Source organism: Tauraco erythrolophus (assembly GCF_009769465.1).
Source record: "Tauraco erythrolophus isolate bTauEry1 chromosome 30 unlocalized genomic scaffold, bTauEry1.pri scaffold_44_arrow_ctg1, whole genome shotgun sequence".
Taxonomy (NCBI): Eukaryota; Metazoa; Chordata; class Aves; order Musophagiformes; family Musophagidae; genus Tauraco; species Tauraco erythrolophus.
This window is the reverse complement of record NW_028238561.1, coordinates 1,043,935-1,068,413: the sequence shown is the minus strand read 5'-3', so window position 1 is coordinate 1,068,413 and position 24,479 is coordinate 1,043,935. Positions and strand designations below refer to the sequence as shown.

The window sequence follows — 24,479 nt, the reverse complement described above, 5'->3', positions numbered from 1 at the left end:
CGTCGGCCCAAACTTCCCCAAACCCCGGCGTCCCGGGGGATTCGCGCTTCCGACGAGTTTTTTCTGGGTTTTCCAAGAATTTTTTTTTTTTTTTTAGGAATTTCCTGATTTTTTTTTTAACAAAACCCCAGATTTTGAATTTTTTTCCCCCCGCCGTTACCAATTTTCTCGTGCAATTCGGAAGCGCCGGTTGCCCGTGGGGAGCTCCCCCCCCCCGATAGCCGCCGGGACGCGGCGCCTTTTCTCCCAAAATGCCACCCTGCTGGGGGGGGGATGGGACAGCGGGACCCCACCCCCCCACCCCCCATCCCCCTCAATTCAATGAGCACTTAACCCCTTCGGGGCTGGGCACCCCGACCCCCCCCTCCCTGGGGGCCCTCCAGAGGCAAAAACATTTTATTTTATTTTTAATTTTCCCTTTTTTTTTTTCCGCACAGATATATCCATTTTTTTTTTTTTCTGTTGTTTTTTTTTGGTTTTAATCTCATTTAGCTGACTGACTCCCCTCTTCCCACCCCCCTCACCCCCCCACCCCCCTGGGACACCGAGATCTTCCCAAATCTTTTTTTCTCGCCTGCTTCCGCCGGAGCACTTTGACAAATCTCTTCTTGGATAAACCTGAGGGTTCGGGGGGTTATTTTGGGGGGTTAATTTTTTTTTTCATCTGTTTTTTGCCCCCTCCCCTCCACTCCAGGGCCCTTCGACGTGGTCGAGCCCCCCCCCCCCCTTTGCTCAAGTGCCATTCCCCCCCCCCTCCCCGTCGGGTGTTACCGAGAGGTACGAGGTGACCTGAGCGCATGGGTTGAGATTAAATTATGAAAGTTTTAACAAAAAAAACACAAAAAAAAAACAAAAAAAAAAAGAAAAACAAGTGCAATACTTAACGCCGAGTCTCTCCCGCCGGGGGGGGGGGGTTTGGGGGGGACAGGGGGGGGTGATGGGGATGGAGGGAAGTGATGGAGAACAAGATGCCGACTTCATGGTGCTATAAGTGAAATGTGCCCCCGGGGACGGGGGGGGGGACAGAGACCCTTTTTGGGTGCGTGTCCCCCCCCCAAAAAACAAAAATCTGGCCCAAATCCATGGCTGGGGAGGCCGAGCCCCGTCTTGCTCCCACGGGGGGGGTCCCTGTGCCCCCCCGCCCCGGGCTTCGGCTGTGACTGCGCAGGTTTAACAGTTTTATTATTATTATTATAATTATTATTATTATTTTGGCTTGAGCCCCCCCCCATCCCCAGCCCCTCCCCGGGATGTGACGTACGGTAGTAAAAAATCCTCTTTTTTTATATTTTTTGCTGGATTTCTTTCCGCTTCCGTTCATTTTCTTTTCCAGCTAGACGCTTGTGAAAAACGCTTTTATTGGGATTTATGATTTTTTTTTGAGGGGTGGGGTGGTGGGGGGGGTGGGGGGTTTTTTGGTTTGTTTTATTTTTTTTCCAATTCCTCCAAAGGCATAACCCGTCCTTCCTCTAACCTTCCCCCCCCCGCCTTAGCTTCCGATATCGCTGCCGAAATGTTATAACGAGGACTCGTCCGTGTATATAAGCTTTCTTGACATATTAAAAGGAAAAAAAAAAAAAAGGAAAAAAAAAAAAAGGAAAAAAAAAAAGGAAAAAAAGACCAAAAAAAAAAAAAAATTCAATAATAATTGTACATTGTGTAGAAAAAAAAAAAAAAAAAAAAAAAGAAAAAAATAAGGAAACCAACGGAAAGCGAAGCCGCCGCGCCATGGGTGTTGTGGAAGCGTCACGTCCTTCTCGTAGTGTGACTCGTGTGTATGACATAAAACGTGCAAAAATTGGGGGGGCGGGTGTGGGGGGGTGTTTTTGTGCCCGGTGGCTCAGCGAGGGGGTTTGGGGGTGGGAGGGGGGGGGTGGGGGGGCAGGGGGGAGATGGTGCTTTTGTGGGGAAGGGGGGGTTTGGGGGGGGGGGAGGGGGAGGGGGGGGGGGGGGCCCACACACACCCACACCCACACCGGCCCGGCGGCCCCCCCGGCCCCGGCGATGCACTGGTGGCGGCGGCCACCTCCCGAATTTTGTGCCTTTCACACACGCGCGGATCCCCCTCCCGCGGCACCAGCAGCCCCGAGCGGGGGGGGGTGTCCGATTTTTGGGGGGGGGGGGGGGATGGGGTAAGGGGGGGGAGAGCTGAGCACGGGGAGGGGCGCGGGGCCGGGGGGAGCGAGTATTATAAACTGTAACTGTATTTGCACTGTTTTTATTATTGCATTGGCATATATACAATATACATCTATACCAACCTGCCGCCTGCGCATCCTTCCTCTTCCTCACCCCCGTCCCCCCCCCCCCCGGGAAAACGCACCAGCGGGGGCCGAGCCCGAGTCTAGGGGGGGTTTCGAGGCCAAATCTGGGGGTTTCGGCCTCAAATTGCAGGATTTTAGCCAAATTGGCAGGATTTTAGCCAAATTTGTGGGGTTTTAGGCCAAATTTGCAGAATTTTAGCCAAATTTGCAGGATTTTAGGGCAAATTTGGGGGGTTCAGCCTCAAATTGCAGCATTTTAGGCCCAATTTGGAGGATTTTAGGGCAAATTAGAAGAATTTTAGCCAAATTTATGGGATTTTGGGGCAAATTTGCAGAATTTTAGCCAAATTGTGGGATTTTAGGCCAAACTTAGAAGAATTTTAGCCAAATTTGTGGGATTTTAGGGCAAATTTGGGGGGGGGCGCTCAGCCTGAAGTTGCAGGATTTTAGGCCCAATTTGTGGAATTTTAGGCCAAATTAGAAGAATTTTAGCCAAATTTGTGGGAATTTAGGGCAAATTTGCAGAATTTTAGCCAAATTTGGAGGATTTTAGGCCAAATTAGAAGAATTTTAGCCAAATTTGTGGGATTTTAGTCCAAATTTGCAGAATTTTAGCCAAATTTGTGGATTTAGGGCAAATTTGAGAGGGTTCAGCCTCAAGTTGCAGGATTTTAGGCCCAATTTGTGGGATTTTTAGGCCAAATTTGCAGAATTTTAGCCAAATTTGTGGGATTTTAGGCCAAATGAGAAGAATTTTAGCCAAATTTGTGGGATTTTAGGTCAAATTAGAAGAATTTTAGCCAATTTGTGGGATTTCAGAGCAAATTTTAAGAATTTTAGCCATATTGCAGGATTTTAGGGCAAATGTGGGGGGGGTTCAGCCTCAAGTTGCAGGATTTTAGGCCCAATTTGGAGGATTTTAGGGCAAATTTGCAGAATTTTAGCCAAATTTGTGGGATTTTAGGCCAAATTTGCAGAATTTTAGCCAATTTGTGGGATTTTAGGCCAAATTTGCAGAATTTTAGCCAAATTTGTGGGATTTCATGCCAAATCTAGGATTTTGGTCCAAATTTGCGGAATTTCAGGCAAATGTGGAGGACTCAGCCTAAATTTGCAGGATTTTAGGGCAAATTTGTGGGTTCTGGCCTCCTTTGCAGGATTTTGGGCCCAGTTTGGAGGATTTTAGGCCAAATTTGCCAGATTTTAGGCCAAATTTGTGGGATTCACACAAATCTAGGCTTTTGGTCCAAGTTCGTGGGATTTCAGCCTCAATTTGCAGGATTTTAGCCCAAATTGGAGGATTTCAGGCCAAATTTGGAGGATTTTAGCCAAATTTCTGGCATTTCATGCCAAATTGCAGGACTTTGGTCCTTATTTGCAGGATTTCAGCCCCCAGTTTGTAGGGAAATGGCACAAAGCAGCTTAGGGAGGAGGGGGGTGAGCACAGGGTGGGGGACATTGGGGGGGGGGGTCACCCCTATTTCTGGATGCCATCAGCTTTGGGCTCCCCACCCCCCCGCTGCAGATCCCCATCTCTCCAGGTGCTCCGTGCCGGGATCAGGCATGGGGGGGTGGTGCAGCTCGGGACCCCCCATCCCTGTGCCCTCATCTGCACCCCACCATCTCCAGTGTGACCCCAGTAGGGCCCCCCCCAGCTCTGGCTGTCCCTGTCCGCCCCCCCCAGCCCATCACCCCGTGTCCTTTGGGATGCACGGAGCACCCAGGACCTGAGCCTGGGAACTGGGAGGGGCAGAGCACCAGTGACCCCCAAACTGGAGCCTCCTGCGAGAATGGGTTGGGGGGGGGGGGGGAGGAGAACCAGCCTTTTGCACAAATTTAAGGGATTTGGGGGCTTTTTTTTCCTTTTTTTTTAATCCCCTCCCCTCTTTTGCATCGTGTTTGAAATCCAGTGAACGCCAAAACGAAGCTGGTTCAACTGGGAGCTGCGGCGTGGCGGGGGGGGCGACTAATCCGCTGATTTTTTGGAGCACGGCTTAAAATAAAATAAAATAAAAATGAACTAAAATAAAAAATCCTTTGTAATATTTCTCACGCGCGAGCTAGTTTAATAAAGGAATGGTTCTAACTTCCATGCGGATCGTGTGTTGCGTTGGGGCTGGGGGGGGTTTTGGGCGGGGGGGGGGGGGGGGTGTGTGCCCTGAATCAAGGTAGGGATCCCCCTCCTCCCCAAAAACGGGACACTCCAGACCCCCCCTGCCCCAGGATGGGTGTCCCCCTCCCTGTGTTTAGCCCTTGGGTGACACATCCTCCCTCCAGGGGTGACCCCCCGCCCCCCCCTCCAATTCCTGCAGCAGGATGGGGGTGACAGCGCCGAGACTTGCTACAAAAGAGTTTATTTGCCAAAAAAAAACACCAAAAAAAGAAGAAGAGAGGATGTTTGTTCGTATAAAGAGCAGGACCCCGAGACTGGGGGGGTGGGGAGAGGCACTGGCGGCTGGGGGTGGGTGCCCCACGGGTGGGGATGGGGACAGGGACAGTGGCACGACCCCCAGCGTGGGCAGTTGTGGGGACACGGATGGCCACGGGGAACTGGGAGGCACTCGGGGACCCACAGGACAGATGGGGCGGGGTTGGTACCCAGGGACAGACAGGGGGACAGCAGGATGGACACGGGGACCCACGGGACGGCTGCGGGGATGCGGGAACGGCAGGATGGACACGGGGACTCGGAGACGGTAGGACGGATGTGGGGATCCAGGGCTGGTAGGATGGACGTGGGCACCCACGGGATGGCCATGGGGTACCCAGGGATGGCAGGATGGACGTGGAGGACCCGGGGTGGCACCTGGTGCTGGTGGGACGGACACGAGGCGCTTTGGGGCACCCGGTACCGGGACACCCGTGGGCTCAGGGCACCCGGGCGAGGTCTAAATGCGGAGGCGCCCGTCCAGGACCTGCTGGCAGAGCGCGGGGCCGAGGGGGACGTAGGCTTTGGTGGTCTCATCCAGCAGGAAAAGGGGGTCGGGGACACGCGCCGGGTCGAAGCCCTCCTGCGCCAGCCGCACCTTCTGCTGCTTGAAGGTCTCCGTCATCGCCAGGCGCTCCTGGGGAGGTGGGGTGGGGACCCCCTCGGTCACCCCACATCTCCCATGGACCCCCCCCCCACCCCCCCACCCCCGTCCCCCACCTCAAGCCCATCCCGTTACCTGCAGCCGGAGGGAAGCGGGGCCGGGCGTAGGGCGGGCAGCAGCTGCTCCACGTGCCGGTTAGAGCGCGGCACCGTCCAGCCCGACAGCCGGGGCGCAGCACCAGCGCCGCCATCCCAGGCACGACCCTCGTGGCCTGCGGGCGAGGGCAGAGCTTGGGGAGGGAGCGCCAGGCTGAGGGGGGGCCATGACAGGGTGGCAGGACTGGGGGCATCGGTACCTGGCACGGTGACGCCGTAGACGGTGGCTTCTTGCAGCGACTCGTGGGCCACCAAGGCTTCGGCCACCTCCGTGGTGGCCACGTTCTCCCCTTTCCACCTGGGAAGGGACAATAGGGTATGAGCAGGATGGCGCTGAGCACACCCCCCCCCAACATCTAATGGTGCCGAGCACCCCCCAGCCGTGCAATGGATGGGGTGTGTGGGGCTGCACTGGCCCCACGGTGGGGGGGGGACGGGACACCCCCACTGGTGGGGGCCTCTGGCACCTGAAGGTGTCCCCGGTGCGGTCGCGGAAGCGGACGAACTGGGCCGCATCCTGCTCCATCAGGTCGCCGGTGCTGAAGTAGGTGTCACCTTCGGCGAAGACCCCCCGCAGCAGCTTCTGCTCCGACAGCTCCCGGCTGCCGGCGTAGCCCAGGAAGGGGTGCCGGGGGGTCACCGGGGCGATCAGCAGCCCCGTCTCACCTGCGGGGGGGATGGGGACGTGGGATGGGGGTCGAGGGTGGGGGGGGGAGGGGCACCCACGGGGACCCTCAGTATCCCCCATTGCTGCTACTCACCCGTCCCCACGCGGATGCAGCGCCCGGCCGCGTCCCGCACCGGCGCTCCCTCCGCCACGTCGTAGCGCACGATCTCGAAGGGCGAGAAGAGCTGCGGAGAGCGGCCGGGTGGGCGTCAGCGTCGCGGTGGGGACGGGCACGGGGCTGGGGGGGGGCACAATACGCACCCCCACCCCACCCCGGACCCCTCCTCACCTTGTAGATGAAGCTGCCGCGCCCCACGGCCCCCGGCGTCCCCGTGTAGTTGAAGAGGGTGACGTTGCCCTCGGTCATGCCGTAGGTCTCCACGATGCGGATGGCCCCGAAGCGCTGCAGGAAGCTCCGCCAGACGTCGGGGCGCAGCCCGCTGCCCACCGCCAGCCGCAGCCCGTGCTCCCGCTCCCCGGGGCGCTGTGGGGCCAGAGGGTCAGATTTGGGGGTACCCCCCACCCACCCCCCCCGCCTGGAACCACCCACCTCGGCTCCCCCTCCCCAACCTGGGGCTGGTTGACCAGGTAGCGGCAGAGCTCCCCGATGTACTGGAAGACGGTGACCCCCTCGGCGCGGACAGTCGTCCCAAAACTGGCTGGCGGAGAACTTCTCCTTCAACACACAAGTGGCCCCTGCGGAAAGTCAGGATTGAGGGCGGGAGGATCAGTTCCCCCCCTCCCAAAACGTCACTGGGCTCGCCGCGGGGTCCCCGGCCCCGCTCACCGATGCCGATGCAGCCGACGATGCCCAGAAGGGACCCGGCCATGTGGTAGAGGGGCAGCGCCAGGTAAACCACGTCCCGGCTGGAGGCTCCCACCAGCTCGTAGAAGCTCAGGCACATGATGGACTTGAGGTGGGAGATGCGGGCGGCTTTGGGGAGACCTGGAAGGGGAAGATGGCGTCAAGGGAGCCTCCCCCAACCCGTTTGTCCAGGACACCCCATCCCGCCATCCCCGTTCACCCACCGGTGGTGCCGGAGGTGAAGATGTAGAGGCAGGTGTCGTTCATGTCCTCCGGCTGCCAGACGTCCTCAGGCTCCAGCTCCTCGGAGGCCACATCCAGCAGCTCCTGCAGGGCCACGACGCCGGGGGGGTACGGCCCCGCGCCCAGCACCCACACCGCGATGCCGTCCTCCTGCAGGCTGGGCAGGATGGGCTCCACCGCCGCAAAGAGGTCTGGGGAGAGGGGAGGGCAGGTCCTGGGCACGGCCCGTGGTCCCCTCAAGCCCAGTCTGGGGTGGGGGCCCATCCCCAGCCTTTGGGGGCACCCCCCAGCCAGGGCAGCCCCACTCCCATCCCCAGATTTTGAGGGACCAAACCATGGCACAAATGGAGGGATCCGCGAGGGGCACCCACATCACCCCCGAGCTGAACCATCCCGGACCCCGGCACCCCCCGTGCCACCCCCGTGCCCATCACCCGCAGCGGTCCCGGTCCCATCCCGCAGCCTCTGGAGCTCACGTGGGCCCCGTTTCCCCCTTATCCCCGGGAGCCTTCGCCATCCCCGGTCCCCCACGAGCTCCGGTACTTCCCCGGTGCCCCCAGTACCATCCCACTCCCTCCAGTACCATCCCACTCCCCGGAGCTTTTCCCATCCCCGCTGCCCCGGGTCCCTCCCCACCCCCGACCCCCACAAGCCCCGTATCTCTCCGGTGCCTCCGGTCCCCCCCGCAATCCCCCGGAGCCTTTGCCACCGCATTCCCCGGTGCCCCCCCGCATCCCTCGGACCTTTTCCCATCCCCGGTGCCCCGGTGCCCCCCTCACCATCCGCCACCAGCAGCGCGCGGGCCCCGCAGGCGCGCAGGCAGTACCGCAGCGCGGGGGGTCTCAGCGCCGTCCCCAAAAACGCCGGCCGGGCCCCCAGCGCCGCCAGCCCCAGCCAGGCCCAGACGAACCGCGCTTCGTTGCCCACCAGTAGCCCCACGGTCACGCCGGGGCCCAACTCGCCCCCCGCCCCTTCTTCCTTCCCGGGTACCGGGCGCCGCCGCAGCGCGTTCGCCACCCGCCCCACGCACCGCGCCGCCCCCCCGTACCGCTCCGCGCCCCCCGCCCCCCGCAGGAACGGCCGCTCCGGCACCTCCCGCGCCTTCCGTAAAAAACGGGCGACCAAACTCTCCTTCCCCTCGCCCCGACCCCCGGCCCGGCTCGCCCGCCGCCGGCACCGAGCGGCGCGGACGGCGAACGCCACGTCGGCCCAAAAGTGCGGCCGCAGCAGCCGCTGCAGCAGCGCCAGCGCCGCCAGTGCCGCCAGTGCCGCCGCCAGCGCCATCGCCCCCCCCCCCCGCCCCACCGCCCCGCACGGCGCGGGGGCGGGCACAGGGCGGGGGGCGGGCACAGGGCGGGGGGCGGGGCGAAGGGCCGGGGGGCGGGGCAGCGAGTGGGGGGACGCCCCCCGGTCCTTTCGCCACCCTCCCACTCACCAGAGACCCCCCCCCATCATGGTCCCCCACCATGTCTCCAGCTCTCCCACCACGGTCACCCCCCCCATGGAACCCCTCTATGTCCGCCCCCCATGATGCCCCTGTCCCCCCCCCTCACCATGTCCCTACCCTCTTCTTCATGACCCCCCTGCCATGGTCGTTCCCCCCACCATGTCCTCAGCTCCCCCACCACGGTCATCCCCCCCCAGACCCCCTCCATGTCCCCCCCACCATGTGTCCCCCCCATCATGCCCCTGTCCCCCCCCCCACACCATGTCCCTACCCTCTTCTTCATGACCCCCCTGCCATGGTCGTTCCCCCCACATGTCCTCAGCTCCCCCACCACGGTCATCCCCCCCCGGACCCCCTCCATGTCCCCCCCCCATGATGCCCCTGTCCTCCCCCCCCCATGTCCCTACCCTCTTCTTCATGACCCCCCCGCCATGGTCATTCCCCCCACCATGTCCCCGTCCCCCCCAGCCATGGCCCCCCCACGTCCCAGATTCCCGCTCCAGCTCGGGGTGGGGGGGCGCCCCGGGAGCCCCACACCACGGGTCACTGGGGTGCAGGGGGGGGCTGCCGGCCGCAGGGCCCCCCCCCCAGAGACGCGGCACAGAGAGGGGCCCTGTTGTACAAAACATTTCAGAGACTTTTATTGTTTGTTTTTTTTTAAAAAAAACCCTCTTATTAAAACACTGACAGCTCGGGGGGGGCACAGGAGACCACCGCCCCCTCCCCACGCGGGTGCCGAGATCTGGTGAACCGGATCCAGTGGGTGCCGGTGCATCCCCCCCACCCCGCAGCACCCCCCGGCCCTGGGAGGGGAGCGGGGGCTGCAGGGCTGGGGGGGGGGGGGGGTTGTCAGTGTTCCCTTGCCCCCCCAGGCAGGGACACGAGCCTCTCCCCCCCCCCCCAAAGCATCCTGGGAGCAGGCAGACAGTTCGCACTGTTTATTTACATTTCTTGGATGAAAAGAGGGGACGTGGGATATATCCCCCCCATCCCCGTCCCCCGTCCCCTCCCCGCCGTGCCATGTCCCCTCTCGGGGGGTCCGAGCCGGGGCCGGGGGGGTGGGTGCACGCCCCGATGGCCGACCCCCGATCCCTCCCCCGACCGTCGGTAACCAAAAAAAGCTCCAAAGTCAAGTGGGGAGGGACAGCGTGGGCCTCGTCCCCGCGGGCTCCCGGAGAGGGACACGCGTTCTCCGTCCCGGCGCTGGTTTTGGCGGAGCGCGGCAGAGCCACCGGGCACCGCGGGCACCCGAGAGCGGGCGGGGGAGAGGGCAGAGCCCTCAGTCACTGTCCGAGCCCACGGCGGAGGAGCCTTTCCTTTTCCGTTTGGCCGGTTTCGGTTTGGTGTCTTCTTCCTCCTGCGCGGGAAAGGGGGGAGATGGGGATCACTGCTGTCACGGAGGGGGACCCCACATCGCGCGGGTGCAGCTGCGGGGTGCTGGGGGGGACGGGGGGCACTTACCGAGGCGCTGCTGGACGCCGACTCCTCCTCGTTGTTGGCCGGTTTGAGCCGCGTTCTTGCGGCTGCGGGGGCTGGAGAGGGTGGCTTTTCGCCGGCTCTTGGGGGGTTTGGTGGAGGAGTCTTCATACTCCTCTGCCAGGGAGAAGAGGTCGCTGAACCTGGGAGGAAGCAGAGTTGGGGAGGGGGGTCGGGCACTGTCGGGGCACCCACCCCGCGGTCCGCGCTGGGCGCCGGGCGGGATAAGGACCGACTCACTTCATCTTGTGGGCTTCGTCGCAGCTGGCCTGGACGTGCTGCAGCGCCTGCAGGATCGGCGTTTGGCTGAAAACTGCCGAGGAACCAGGAAAAACGGGAGTCAGAGACCTGGTGGTGGGTGCCGTGGGGAACCCCCCGCCCCAGCCAGCTGGGGTTTGGGGTGCAGGGAGCTGTGCAATGGGCTCCCAGTATCCCAGAGCAATCCCAGTGCCCATGTGCGCCCCGGGGCACGTCACGGCGACGGGTAAGCGGCTGCAGCCCCGGCGCCCGGCACGGCGGTACCTACAGTTCTGTTTGGTGTTGGTCAGGTTGAGGCGGAGGTTGTCCAGGTGCTCCAGGATCTGCTCCAGGGTGAGCTGGGCCAGTTTGCTGCTGGAGCTGCGCAAGCTGGGGGCAGAGGAACAGCACCCGTTAGTGCACGCTCGGCTCCTCCTGCCCACCCCTCAGGTTGTGCCCCCAAAAGGCTGTAGGAGCCCCCATCTGTGCGGGGACCGGGTGCCACAGCACCTCCAACCCTCAGAAGACATGGGGCACAGATAACCCTCCACTCGTGCTGCCCCAGCACCCAGAGGCTGGAGCAGGGGGCACCCGGGGATGGGGAGCAGCACAGGACCCAATTTTCCAGCTCGGGCACATCCTGGATCCCCTCCAGCTGCTCTGCGTGCGCTGCTCCAGCCCAGGGATTAAGGGGATAAATCCTGCTCAGGGTGTTGGCGGCTCCGGGGAGCGCTGAGCACCTCGTGCTGAGTGCCAACAGCAGGATGGTGCCCGGTGCCAGCACCTGGGACACTGCTGCCAGTTGGGGTCTCAGCTGGTCGCCCGTTAATTAGCGGGGATTAGACCTGGCCGCGTCTCGGAGCCAGAACAGAAACCCGGTGAAACAGCGGTGTTTAATTAACACGGAGGAACACACGAAGGCACAGACTTCCGGAGGGGTCCCACAGGTGGGATTGATCCCAAAATCCCAGTGGGACTGGCCACTCGCCTGCTGTGACCTGCACGCAGGGAGCACCAGTAGGATCCCGGTGATGGCCAACCTCCCGGCAAGGTCCCGTCTGACCCGCTGGCCGTCACCCAGCTCCGCGCCGCGGTGGTGCCCACTCCCTGGGCGCTGGGTGGGGGGTCCTTGGGGACACGCAGCCCTCGCTGGGGTGGGAGCGCGGTGTACTGCTCTGCATTCCCAGGACACTAGATGTCCTTCCTACTCCAGCAAAGGGCTGCGGGAACCCAGCCGGGAAGGGGCCGCAGAGGACCCCGGCAGCCCAGCGCAGCGGGCTGGGGGCTGCTGGAGCAGACCACCCTCCTCTCTCCGTAACCCAGACCCTGGCAGCGAGGGGCTGCCGGTGGGGCTGGTTGTACCGGCGCTGCCGTGAGCCGGCGCAGTGGGTCGGAGCGTCTCTCGCTCCGGTGGATGACGGCTGTGCCGAGGGCAGAGGCTGCCTGGGAGCTGATTTGAGGCTGGATAAAAAGGCTGGGAAATCAGCCGGGGAGCTGAGAGCAGCAGAGAGAGCTCCTGCCTCCCGCCGAGGGCCAGCTCGGGGTCGGGGTGAGGGGTCCCCTGTGTCGCTCCGGCCAGGAGCCGGCACAGCCGCCGGCGCAGCGCTGCAGGACCGGCTGCAGCATCCCATGCTGCTCCCTTTTCCTCTCCAACAGCCCGCGGGGGTGAGGTCCAGCCACCTCCTCCAGCACCCAGAGCTCTGCCTGTGCAGGGTGGCCGGGAACGAGCCCTCCGCCCCTTCCCTCCAAGGGCAGGAAATCAGGAATCTCGTCCTGGGGAGCTGGGATTTAACCTCCGCAAGCTACAGCCTGGCCCGGCCGCGTCCTTTAGTCCCACCGAGCTGCTGGACCCTGACCCCAGAGGCAGAGATTAGGTGAATCACGACTGGAAGACCATTTGCACCAAAAGATGCCCTGGAAACAGCCAGCTGTGCCCAGGCGACGGAGCAGAGGGGCATGCCAACACCACGCGGCATCGCGGGTGCCCGGCCGGTGCCCGGAGCGGGGCGCACGGCAGCGGGACCCTCACCTTTGGCGTTTCCGTGGAAGGCTGTTGTTCTTGATCAGCAGCGACTTGATGTGCTCGGCCAGGAGGTCGTCGTGTTTGATGCACCAGTGCCGCAGGATGCTGGTGGTGAACTGGTCGTCGGGGTGGCAGGGCCGGCTCAGCACCATCTTCACCATCTCCTCGCTGGGCCTGCGGCAAACGGGGAAGGGCACCAGGGGTTTGTTCCCCGCTCAGCTGGGGTGCCCTGGCAGCCACTGCTGCCCGCTTGAGCCTCACGGGAGGCTTCAGACCTGGCCACGACACGCCTCTAGAGCTGCTGTGCCGTGAGGAACGTGGCACTGGAGCCCTGGCACAGCTCGGGTGGGACTGAGCTTCCCCAAACACCGCCTGGGACCCGCACGCTCTTCGGCAGCTCCGGCAGCTTTGGCTCCCAGGCTCAGGGGGTGACGGGCAGCGTTCAGCCTCCTCCGTGTCCCCGAGACGGTTGGCAAGTGACCCTCCTGGGGACTGGCTGCCCCCCAGCCCCCTGCCCAGCCCCGCCAGCCACGCTCCCTTCCCACCCTGGGAAAAGCGCTGCCGCACGCTGGCAGCCCGAGCTCGCCCCCCGCGCTCTCCGCTCCCGCAATCGGAGAGCTGGGATTAGATCCGCCAGCCTCACGCGGCACGTTAATGAAAACAAATGAAGTGCCCTTCGCTGGGAGCGGCGGGATGCGGCCAATCCACCCGAGTGGGCAGAGATGGCACAGATCGATGCCGAGGCAGCCGGAATGCTGCGCCCCGCGGGAGGCGGGTAACAGCCGGCTCTCCATCAAATAACGGGCTCCAGGATGGGCGAGGCGAAAGGCAAACAGCCGGTTGGCACTCGGGCTGGGAGAGCTGGCGCTTGGCAGACAGCGATCCCGATGCCGAGGGCACGGCAGGGAGCTGCTGCCTTTGGGAAGGGTGCTATGGGTGGGGGTCCCGTCGCACGTGTCCACCCTACTCTGTCCCCAGGGGCTCCAGGACAGGATTTGGACCCAAAGTGAGCTGGGTGATGCCAGCAAGAGGGTCTTCCGGAGCGGGTGGCATCTCCTTGTCCCCGCCACGCCGACGGTGCTCAGGAAAGCCACCAGCCGCGGCGTGCCGGGGCACGGTCCCACAACCCTCTGCGGAGCGTCGTGCCGGTGCCACTTACTTCTCTCGCCTCAGCTGCAGCAGGAGGCAGGATAACGCCTCGGGGTGGTCTGCAAAGGAAAGGAGACCCTCAGCACGGGAGCTCGCGGCCCAGCGCCGCGCCTCTCCCGCGCCGGGCACGGCTCACCTTTGTACTTGAGGTGCTGCAGGATCGGGATGATGGTCTCCAGAGGAATGCTGTGTGCCAGGAAGAGCTGCAGGTGCAGTACTGCTCAAAGGTCTCCCAGTCCAGGCTTTGAACTAGGGGGGGGAAACACAGGATGGTGAGGGGAACCTGCGCGGCGCCAGGAGGAACGGCAGGGACCTGCCGGAGCCCCTCTGCGAGGTCCAGCTGTGCCCAAGGGCAGCGCTGCTCCCACCCGGCGTTACACCCACCCCTCCAGCCCAGAGCAGGGCACCGGAGAAGGGCACAGCGCCTGAAACCCCGCTGTGTGCATTGGGGTTTGCAGAGTGCCAGGGCAACCACCCGGGCAGCTCTGCACGTGTCGTGGCTGAGCGGGGGCTCCAGGACCCCAGAGCTGGCACCGGGGCCGGTTCTGCCCGCTGAGGCACGGGCAGCAGAGCTGCAAAGTCACTGAAAGCAGCTGCTCGACGCTCAGAGGAAGATAATTAACGAGGCTCTTTAATTAATGGGCTTAGACCACTGCTTGCAGCTTGTGGAATGCCAAAGCTGGATCCTGGCAGCCATCGGATCAGGGTGATGGGGCTTCTCTCCGGAAACACTTGCTGGTCCCCGTGAACTGAGCTCTCCGCACCGGCTCTGCCCAAACCCACCCCGGCCCAGCCACGGCCAGGAGCCATGGGGCACACACGGGCACAACGCAGCGTTGGTGGGAGATGGAAAGGGCATTTCCTGCACAGACGTGAGCCGGAGTCCGATTAAAAAGCAACACGGGGAACGGGGGGTCACCCACTGGTGATCGTGGGGGAAAGGCGAGGAAGGCTGCGAGGGAGAGATGGTGGGCACCAGCCTTTTCCTACGCAGCGGCTACGGAGCCCGTGGTCCTGGCACCTGGCTGGGTGCCCATCTAAGAGGTTTACTGCATCAGTTCAGGGTGGTCCAAGGGCCAGGCTAAACGGCAGCGAGGGCCTTTTTGCCCTTGGAGTGTTACGGTCAGCAAAAAATAACAAAAAAAACCCGATTCCAACCTTTTTGACCACCCTTTTGCCATCACCTCCCAGCTGCCCTCACCCCTGCTGCGCTGGGCGAAGAGGTTCCAGCCGTGCCCGGGAAGGCAGCCGCTGCCAGCTGCTGCGCGGCGGGGAACAGCCGCTGACCACGGCTTTGCACCAGGACAAGTCCACCTCCCCGGAGATGCAGCAGCTGGGACCATGTGGAGAAGCAGAGCAGAAGGAGATTTTGGGACTTTCTTATTTTTTTTTCCCCCTCTGCCCAGGCAGGCTGCGGGTGTGCAGAGCCCTGGATCACACTTTTCCTGGCATCGCGGAGAGCCAGAGCTCCCAAGCCAGCCTGGTAAAACCCATCGGAGCGTCCAGCTTGGATCACACTGCTAAATCAAACAGCTTCTGCAGGGCTCTTCCTACGGTGGCATGGCCAAGTGTGGCACAGCTGGGCACGGACTACAGCCCTCCTGATCGGAAAGGGTAAAGCCACGACGAAGGCTGCAGCCTTCTGCCTTTCCAGGGATTTGGAGTCTCTCTGTGAGATGGAGGCTCAAAGAGCAGGAAAGCCTGGGGAAGCCCAGGAACGGCTCCGCTTTCACGCCTGCCCTTCCCGAGCGGCGCTGGTGCCTGCAGGAGTTCTACTCACTCAGGATGTTCAGCACCGAGTCTTTCCGAAACATGACGAGGTTCCCCATCATCACGTGGCACACCAGCTCCTGCAACTGGGTGACAGAGAAAACGGGGTTAAGCGGGATGCTCGGGCTCTGCAGAGGTCCACCGGGCAGGTCCGGAGAGCGAGCAGGGAAGCTGTCACCCTGCCAGCATCAGCCACCTCCGCAAGAGCCGGGATCCAGCGGTGGAAGAGCCCCAGGAACCCCGTGGGCTGCAGGTGGCTCATAAATCAGAGCTGGGTTAAGCAGCTCCAGGGAGAGGCGGCTGTTGCGGGGGACCGGCGGCAGCAAAGGAGCAACGGGAGGTTGACGGTTTCACACATCAACACCCAGGACAGACAGCAGATCCCCGCAGCCCGGGTGGGATGGTGTCACCGTGTTCGGAGAGCTCGGCTGCCGACCTGCTCCCCGTGCTCCACGCGCTCTCAGACGCCGGCTTTTGCCGACGGATGCGCGAAGCCCACCCGGGGACCGGCGGCGGGGAGGGCTCGGCAGCCTCCTCCGAAAGCTCACACAACCTCCGAGCTCCCTGCTCGGGGCCCTGGACCATCCCTGGGCTGCAGGACGGGAGCTGACACTACCCAGACGCGTGGTGCTTCCTGCACTGACTCACCCCCTCCATCCCTGGGAGAGGTGGAAGCGGAGGCAGGGGGCTGGGACGCACTAGGGGGCCTGCTGGCGTGCGCTGGAGCAGGGATGGGAGCTGGGGAGCACCGTTCCCCGCTCCGGCGCTGACGGGCTCAGCTACAGAGCGCACCTCGGCTCTCGTCTCCCATCTTCCCTGGCCCCCTCCTCGGGCGCAGGGTGCTGGAGGCACGTGGAGCCCAAGGGCAGGCTGAGCTGCCGGGCTCTGCCCGCAGACCCCCCATGGGCGGGCACAGGGGGCTGTGCAGCCAGAGCATCGCGGGGCAACATGAAGAATAACAGGAAGGAACGAAGGAATCGGAGGAGGGAGGGGAGAGGAAACGCTACGGGCCTCGGCTGGGAAAAAAACGAAACCTTTGGATTTCAGCGCGGGGCAGAGCCCGGGAGCAGTGGAGGGAGAGCAGGGCCGAGCTGGGGGGGTCAGGGCATCGTGACTCAAACCTTTCCTGTACCCAACGTGGGCTCCAGCCTGCCAAGCCAAACTTGCTGGCGAGGCGTTCTGGCCCCCGCGCAGCTGGGAAAAGCACGACTGGCCCCGGAATGGTGTATAAATAGGGCGAGTTAAAGGGTTATCAGCGGATCACGCTCCAGACGAGCCCAGACAGCAGAAACACGCAGCGCAGCATTCTTGCCCGTGCCCACCACCCCCGCCCCCAGCTTTCGGCCTCGACTATTTTCGGGTTGCTCATGGCAACTCGGCGTGAGCACGGGGAAAAGGTTCCTTCCAGGAGGGTCTAACGAGGGCTTGGCCTTCCGCTCGGTAGCCTGCAGCAGATCTCCCACCAGGATGGGAAGGGCTGGGAGCGACCTCAGCCCTGCCAGCCCGCAGGGGACGTGCCAGCCCGCAGCTCTGCACCTCCCTGCCAAGGGGCTTATTATCGATAATTATTATCACCGATCGCCCGCGGCAGCGCCGGCCGTGGCGGGGCTTTGAGTCTGCAACTCGAGAGGGATCAGAGCAAACCTCTCTCGGCAGCCAGGGAAGATCCCTTGAAAGTTTGGATTCCGCCTTCTCACACCGCACGCTGCGGCTCCGCAAGGGCAAAAAGAGACACCCGGAGGTTTCGGGGCTCCTCTCAGCTCACCAACGCTGAAGAGGATGAAAAAAGCAACGCGCTGCCCTGCGTTCCCTGCCGCTGAAACCTCCTGGGAGCGGAGGAGACAAGTGCTGCCACTTCAGGAAGTGCCTCCCACCCCAGACATCGGTCCCTTCCTTACTTGGAATGAGTCTATGACAGCTACGATCATGTTCAGCAGCTCGCCGCTTCGTAGGGTCTCGTCTGGGAACTGGAAGAGTGAAAAAGCAAGAGAGGGCTCAGGAAAGGTCAGGAAAAAGCTCCTGTCCCTATAGCTGAGGCACAACTCCTCCTCGGTTCAGGCTCAGACACGCGGATACATTCGCCCTGGCAAGAGGCAGCATCGCCCTGCCTGACCCCACGGCTGGACCGGAACCAGCACCGCATCCTGAACACAACGGTGGGGAACTGGTGGAGTGGGAGAAGGAGCCAAGAAGGTGCTGAAGGGTCAACCAGCTGTTTTCTGCACGCAGCCCGGAGCAGACAGGCCCACTGGCCGCCCCGACAGGCCCAGGGCTGCGAGCGAGCGCCCAGCGCAGCTGCGAGATGCAGCTGGCACCGACCATCTGGAGTGAGCGAGACAGTTGCTTCGGTTGTGGGTGGCAGAAGTCAGCCAGACCAGGGTGGTTAAAATCCCCCCTTTTTCCCTACCCTTGCATTCCAGGGCCTCGTGTGTTACGCAGCACTGTGAGGAAATAAAAAAAAAAAAAAAAAATAAAAATCAACACATGGGGCAAAAGGCCAGGAAAATTGGCAGCAGCGAGCTACGGCTGCACCGTGCGGATCTGGCTGTCCAGCCAGGCTGCTCTCGGGACGTCCTGCCTGACTCGAGCTGGTCACTACGCCCACGGGGGCAGCAACAGTCTGACCCCCTCTTTTTGGGGCAGGCTGTTAAACCCAAAGGACCAGGGAGGGGATCCGGCTGCTGCTCTACGCCAGGATGCCCCCCCGGAGCACGTACCACGCTGCTGCGCGGTATGGTGCCTGTTCCTGTGTGGGTTCTTCTCCCCTCCCCAAGGCCACTGCTGTGCCTCTTGCCCCACCGAAGCCCCCGGGAAGCGTTCGTGAGGAACGGGGCTGGACGGTCTCAACACCCAGCAGATGTTCCTGCTGAACCAGCCAGAAAGGAGGGAGGAGAGGGGCCAGCTCATTCCTCCCAGGGAACGAGAAAGCACACGCAGAACTGTGACCCCTCCGTCTATTCCGAGCGCGCGACGTTACCCTCCCTCTCTCCGACCCCCAGCACCGCTCCCTGAAGCTGGGCCATCGCTGGATGCTTGTTGGAAGCAACTTCCACCCTGCAAACATCTCAAATAAAAGGCTACAGCTTGCACAGGGCTGCGAGACAGCTCGGCAGCAGGAAGGTAACAGCAGATCTGTCCAAGACCCAGGCAGGCTGCGTGAATTGGGACCGAGCCGTGACCTATCTGCTGCAGATGCCTGGTTCCCCGTTCCAAACGAGCTCCCTGCTCAGTCCAGCTGGCTCAGCACCTCAGCACCGAGTGCTGAAAGCAATAAAACCTTTCATTAAACCCAAGGGTTCGGGGCAGGCAGCAGAAGTTCATTCCGAGCGCTGCTTCCCCCAGGTTTTGACACGTCTGCTCGGAGCCTTCACCTGCTGCTCTCCAGAAAAAGAAAAAAAAAGCAGCTGAGAACAAAATCTCTTCAACCAGGGAGCCAAGCACGTGCACGAGATGAATCCAGGACAGCAAGGTTAGTACCCTGCCACCCACAGAGGGCATCAGGATTTAACGGGGCCGTAAGCAGGTAGGACAACAGCTGAACATCGGTCTCGACAGCAGCTGACCCTCCTTGGAGGGTGGGATGGTGACTGTGTTCCTGATAGAACTTTTTCCAGGTTTTATGGCTTCTCTGCTGCGGTGGAACAGGCCTGAAGCTCAGAAGCAAAGCAGCTCAGCCCCGAGCCTGCCCGCGGGAAGGTGAGGGGATGCCCCGTGTACCTGAACCGGGGCTCCCGGTGCCCGGCGGGGGCCTTACCTCCGTGTAAATGGAGGGGGTGAGGTAGCAGAGCAGCCGTACATCGTCTTCCTGGCAGGCCTTCATGTCCATCATCAGACACGTGTGCAGGTCTCCCAGCTGCGTGGCCTGAGCGAAGGACTCGTACAGGTTCATTTTCCCCGCTGCGGCTTTGCTGGAAGGAGACGCGCCCCGGTGAGAGCGGAGCCCGGCTGGGGCGGGGGGACACGCCGCCGAGCCGTCTCCCGGAGGCAGTGGGAGCCAAGGTGAAGCCAGGATGCTTCCCCTGCCCTCGCCACCAGCCTACCTGGCTTTTAAATAGTACAGGAGGTGGTAGCCGATCTTGGGTTGCTTCTGATAGAGCTCAGACAGGAGATCCAGCAGCAGCGAGAAACCGCTATTATCCTCCTGCATCTGGCAGAGGTTCCTTGGGGAGCACAGGACAGGGAGACAGTTACACGGGACACCACGAACGAGCTTTTCTGCTAACGACGAGGACCGGCAGCTCGTAGGGAAAAATCCAGCTCCCAGGACCAGGCGGTCCCGGCCGCCCGCTCTCCGGACTGGTCACAGGGGCCACCACCTCTCCCGCTGCAGAGGACAGCAGGACGTGCAGCAGTAAAGGGGTTAGGACCCAGCAAACTTCAGGGATTCCCAGGCTTCCACAATTGAACTATTTTCCTATATTTTAAGTCTTTCTACTAAACAGAACGCGACATAGGCAGAATAAAGCAATAAAAACTCTTCTGATTCTGGGCTCGGCCCTGGGGCAAGCCGTGGTGTGGCAGAATGAGACCCACAAGGTTCAGGGCGGTCAGGAAGAAAGTCCTAACTGGATTATTCCAAATTTTCACAACAGACATACCTAAATATTAGGTAGAGAGGCTTCCCCACCGACTCCTCCAGAGACCTGCGGGACAAACGCGACAGTCAGAGCTCTGTGTGCACCCACCCTCTGTGTTTCCCCAGCACTGGCAGGAAAAAAAGCCCTGGACCTGCCTCGCTGTGGTCCTCGGGCCACCAAGGGTCAGCCCCAGCTAATGAGGAAGACAGGAACCATCCCAGAACCCAGCAGCTCTGCCTCCGAGCCCCATTCCAACAAAATCCCAGAGGAAGAGCGTACGATGTGAGCGCAGATGGAGTATTTCGGACCCCGTGTGCCCCAGTCTGAAGCCACCAGAGCAGCACCTGAACTGAGCTCCCACACAAGGACCTGCGGCAGCAGGTTCTCCCTGCACTTGTAGGGAGGAGGAGGATGGTCTCTTTCGAGCTCTGGATATGACAATTGTTGACCAGCTCCACACTGACCGCTTGTGAACCCTGGATGGCTTCACAGGGGAAGCTGCTGCCTTCAGCACAGCCTTCTCAAAACAGTGAATATTTTACTAGGAAAAGCCCAAGTCCCAGTGTGAAAGGATGAGACACGAAAAAAAAAAATAAAAATAGATCCTCACTCCTCTGTGATTTCTTCTGGCAAAACCTCACCACGGAAGTGAGCCTTAAATAGCTCCTGGAGGCAGGATGCGAGCACCGATAACTGCTCCGAGTCAAAGTCCTCCTGGTAGAGAGAAAAGAAGGAATGAGAGGAGAAAACACAAGCTCAAAGCCTGCCTGCCCGGCACAGGTAGGGCTGGAAGGGACACAGCGGAGTCTCTGCTGCGGGGAACGGACCCCACGCTGCTCAGATCCCAGCCTGCTGCTGGACTGCAGCACCCGGGAGCTGCTCGTCAGGAAGACGAGCCCCTAATTGAGGTCCAGCTCCGAAGCACTTCACAATCCCTGTGGTCCACTTATCCTCTAATGGCCAGTAATTCAGTGAGTTCAGCTCTCCCTCTGCGAAGGGCGAACGGGGACGGGAGGCACTTGGCAACGAGGATTTCTACCCTGAAAAGCCCTTTTTCCCCGTGTTCCCACTGAGCAGAGAAGCGACTCTCCTGCTAAAAGGCCACTTGACTCCAAAGGGAGCTGATTAGAGCCAGGGGATGGAACCTCCCGTGAACTCAGCTCCTGGAAAACATCCGCAGCGTTTCCGCCGGGCAGGGCTCGCTGCAGCCTCTCCGAGCACGGAGCCCAGGGCTAAAAGCGAGGGAGCACCCCGGCTGCACGGCACACGCGGGATGTCCCCTCCGGCAGCGACTGCTGGGGGCATTTAGGGACGGGGTATAAGGAAACAGAGCCCGGACGGAGCGACCTGGAACAGGTTGCCCAGAGAGGTGGTGGATGCTCCATCCCTGGAGACGTTCAAGGCCAGGTTGGACGAGGCCCTGAGCAACCTGATCTAGTTGGAGATGTCCCTGTTCCTTGCAGGGGGGTTGGACTAGATGACCTTTGAAGGTCCCTTCCAGCCCTGACCATTCTATGATTCTACGACCTTCCCCTGCTAGAGCCTTCCAGCAGGCAGCAGCTCGGGGCTGTGTTCAACCACCACGGATGGAGCTGCGTAGTGTCATTTTGAACTCCTGTAGGAATCGGTGTCCCTCCTGGAGCCGCAGCTTTGGGAGCAGAGCCGTGCAGGCGGGGAGCCGCCCGGCCCGCGTCGCTCCGGCTGCTCTGGTTTTACAGTTAAGCGGCAGCGCTGCTCCCCGGGTCTGTGCAGTTACCTCCAGGACTTGATCCACGATTTCCTGCATGACCTCACACTGAGCTTCCGTATCGCTGGAGCGCAAAAAACAAGAGGAAATCCAAGTTACATAGGAAGATATCGAGAGCAAGGGACAAGGGGGCTTTGTGTTGAGCTGGCTCTGCTCGGGAGCCCCCCCAGGACCTGAGGGTGGGAGAGGTTCTGCTTTGTGCTTGGTGCCAGGCTCAGAAGCAGGGAGCCAGCCCCGGAATAACGCGCTGCACTGCTGCAGCACCTACTGCTAAAGGCACCCGAGGTTGTCGCAGCGAGACAAACAAACTGAATGACCAGAAGTGTAAGATTAAACACACTTAAAGCCATAAAGACATAAATTGCTTTAAATCAGTCTACTACGCCAAGGTCTGCAAAGCAAGAGCTGTTTTGAACCTTCTTTAGACGGAGTGAATTCCAAGGTCACTGAAAATCAAGAGCGGAGGTGGGGAAGTCCAGGGAACACGCAGACACAGGTGCACCTCTGTCTGCAGGGAACGTGTCCCGTGCAGAGAAGTACGGAACCCCCCAGGCAGCAACAGCCCCAAAGGATGAAACTCAGAGCCTTTTGCCTTCCTGTCACTGAGAAACGCTGTGGCCCCCCACAAATTGCTGTCGTGTCCCGGTCTGAGCCTGCTCCAAGGACAAATTACAATTAACCCAGCGCCTCTCCAAACCACCTGGACGTTTCCTGCAGACCCCACGCAGCAGGACCTCTCCGTGTTACAGGGAGCCAAGCCACGAGATCGCATTGACTCCGAGAGAGGGGCTCTGGGTCAAGCAGCATCACGCGACAGAACCAAAAGCTCTCGCCTGTTGTCGCCCCGAAGAGATCAACACGAAACGTTAACACCATCAAACGACACCAACCTTCCCTTCTGCAGTTGCAGGACTTTATCCTTCAGTGTCTCATCCAGCTGGTCCAGGAATGGTGTGATATCAACAGGCTCCTCCACAATGGTTTCTTTGATCGGGTGAAACCTGAATTCCCTCTTCTTCCCTGCAACAAAGAAAGCGACAGTGGGACAGTCTTGTTTTCCCAGGCAGCTACATCTGAGCACCAGAGGCAATTTCTGTCCCGGCAGCGGGAGCAGTCGCTGCCCCAAGGACAAGCAGCGTGTCCCCCAGTGTGCAGTCCAGCCTCAGATCTTGCTTTCACCCTTCGGACACGTGTCCAGGTCACAGCGAGCAGGAAGGTGGGGTGGGATCCAAATGCAAGAGGTGTCCAGAATTGTGGTTCCCCTTCAGTCCAGTTTCCAAACCTGACGCTTCGCCTGTCCTTCAACACGCTCAACAAGCTCGCCAAGGCGCTCTCCACCCACGGTGCGAACGCTTCTGCTCAGGACTTTTGAGCCACCCCAACTGCTTTTCCACACCCTCATCCCTCCAGGCTCATTCTAGGCCACAAAAGCGAATTGCAGAGGAATCCAGAAGCACCAGGATCAAGGCAGAGGTGCTCCCAAAGAAGCTGCCACTAAGGGATGGGACAAAGTGCCTGATCCCCTTTGCAAAAATCCTCTCCGCACATGGCTTTCGAGCTTGGATCCCTCTCAGGAGTCCGGAGCAGCCGGCACGGCGCCGATGGGACTATTAAAGACAGTACTACAGCACAGGGTTGCATCCTCTCCCCCTACCTGGGCCTGTGGCCCTTCCCCACCACAGGGATAAGCCCATCAGAGTCCCACCACCAAGGCCAGGAATGGCTTGAGACGCCTCCAGCTCCAGAGAGCGAGCAGAGCGGATTCCGGCCGGGTGCTCCTCAGCCCCACGGCTTCGAAAGGGAGTGAGTGTAATAAAAACCGTGTGGCTGAGCAATTAGAGGCCTGAGCCTCATTAGCAGCTGCCTGAGAACAGAGACACCCTGTTCCCAAACAAATCTGCCATAGGGATTCCCAACCACGCAGCGCGGCGGGGCTTGAGACTGGTCAGACATCTAGAGAGGACACATGGGTGGAGAAAGGGCTACGTTGGAAGGGTCTAAGCTCTAGGGAATAACCAGGGAAGGAGATGATGCCCAACAACCTTTCCCTTTGGGTGCAGATCTACTGAATCTGGCTGCCAGGGATGGGGAAGCAGCAGAACATCGGCCTCAACACCTTCTCTTACAGAAGAAAACCTGGATTTCGAGAAGGGTTGCACCCCTCACCTTTGCTGTTCAAGTCGTCTTCGTCATCGCTGAACGCAGCCTCGGCGTTGTCGTAGCAACTGTCATCTTTTTCTGACATGTGATTGTCCATCTCCATGGAAACGGGTTCCTCAATTTTAACTGCAGGAACGTAGGCAAAGGGGTCAGAGCAGAAACTGAGGTTACGACGGCTCCTGGCGCAGCCGAGGGGCAGGGCGGGCTCTGCCTACGAGTCACCTCTACCTGCAAAAAGGCTCCAGCAAGGAAATAAAAGTGTTTTGAAAAGGGAAGAAAGAGTCTGGGCAAGTGCTGGACTCTGGAAAACTCAAGTTGGGGGAAAAAGGAACTCCCAGTGACTCCATTTAACCATCCCTACCCAGTGCTGAGATGAAGGGACACCGCAAGCATCCATAAATCCGAGCACCCGGAGCCCTCCTCTCCCTGGATTCCCCACCGACCCTCCAAACAGCTTGTGCTGCTGTGGGACAGCCCCATCTCTGGGAAGGCAGCACCCACCGCAGTCTCCCTCCGCCACCCATCCCGCTCCCTACCTTCGATGGGGGGTGAGGGCGAACTGCAGAACTCCGGGAATTTCTCCCTCAACATGGCGCGGAGCTCCTTGTCCAGCTTGGGGTTGTCGAAGAGAGGGGCCAGATGTCTGTGTTTGGGGGGGGACAGGAAGGGAAAGGGATGAGAAAGAGCCGGAACGTGGTGCCCTGCTGCATAGCTTCGCCTCGATGGA

General features: G+C 61.0%; 2 protein-coding genes across 2 annotated transcripts in view; both read right to left on the bottom strand.

The window, feature by feature from the left end:
* Nucleotides 1–5,152: 5,152 nt before the first annotated feature.
* Nucleotides 5,153–8,450, bottom strand: SLC27A3 (solute carrier family 27 member 3). The gene is given in 13 exon segments (XM_086630351.1): nt 5,153–5,329; nt 5,432–5,443; nt 5,445–5,549; nt 5,551–5,567; nt 5,652–5,749; nt 5,919–6,117; nt 6,213–6,303; nt 6,408–6,602; nt 6,689–6,757; nt 6,759–6,814; nt 6,906–7,064; nt 7,148–7,357; nt 7,946–8,450. Coding segments are annotated over 13 exon segments (1,893 nt in total).
* A 1,442-nt stretch (nt 8,451–9,892) lies between these two features.
* Nucleotides 9,893–24,479, bottom strand: part of INTS3 (integrator complex subunit 3) — a 38,802-nt gene continuing 24,215 nt past the window's right edge. The window contains 19 exon segments of the mRNA XM_086630355.1: nt 9,893–9,970; nt 10,075–10,116; nt 10,118–10,232; nt 10,330–10,402; nt 10,616–10,716; nt 12,356–12,523; nt 13,509–13,557; nt 13,635–13,706; nt 13,709–13,747; nt 15,279–15,354; nt 17,167–17,235; nt 19,023–19,176; nt 19,309–19,428; nt 19,867–19,911; nt 20,456–20,559; nt 21,602–21,656; nt 22,483–22,612; nt 23,759–23,878; nt 24,289–24,395. Coding sequence (XP_086486481.1) covers nt 9,893–9,970; nt 10,075–10,116; nt 10,118–10,232; nt 10,330–10,402; nt 10,616–10,716; nt 12,356–12,523; nt 13,509–13,557; nt 13,635–13,706; nt 13,709–13,747; nt 15,279–15,354; nt 17,167–17,235; nt 19,023–19,176; nt 19,309–19,428; nt 19,867–19,911; nt 20,456–20,559; nt 21,602–21,656; nt 22,483–22,612; nt 23,759–23,878; nt 24,289–24,395 — 1,717 coding nt within the window.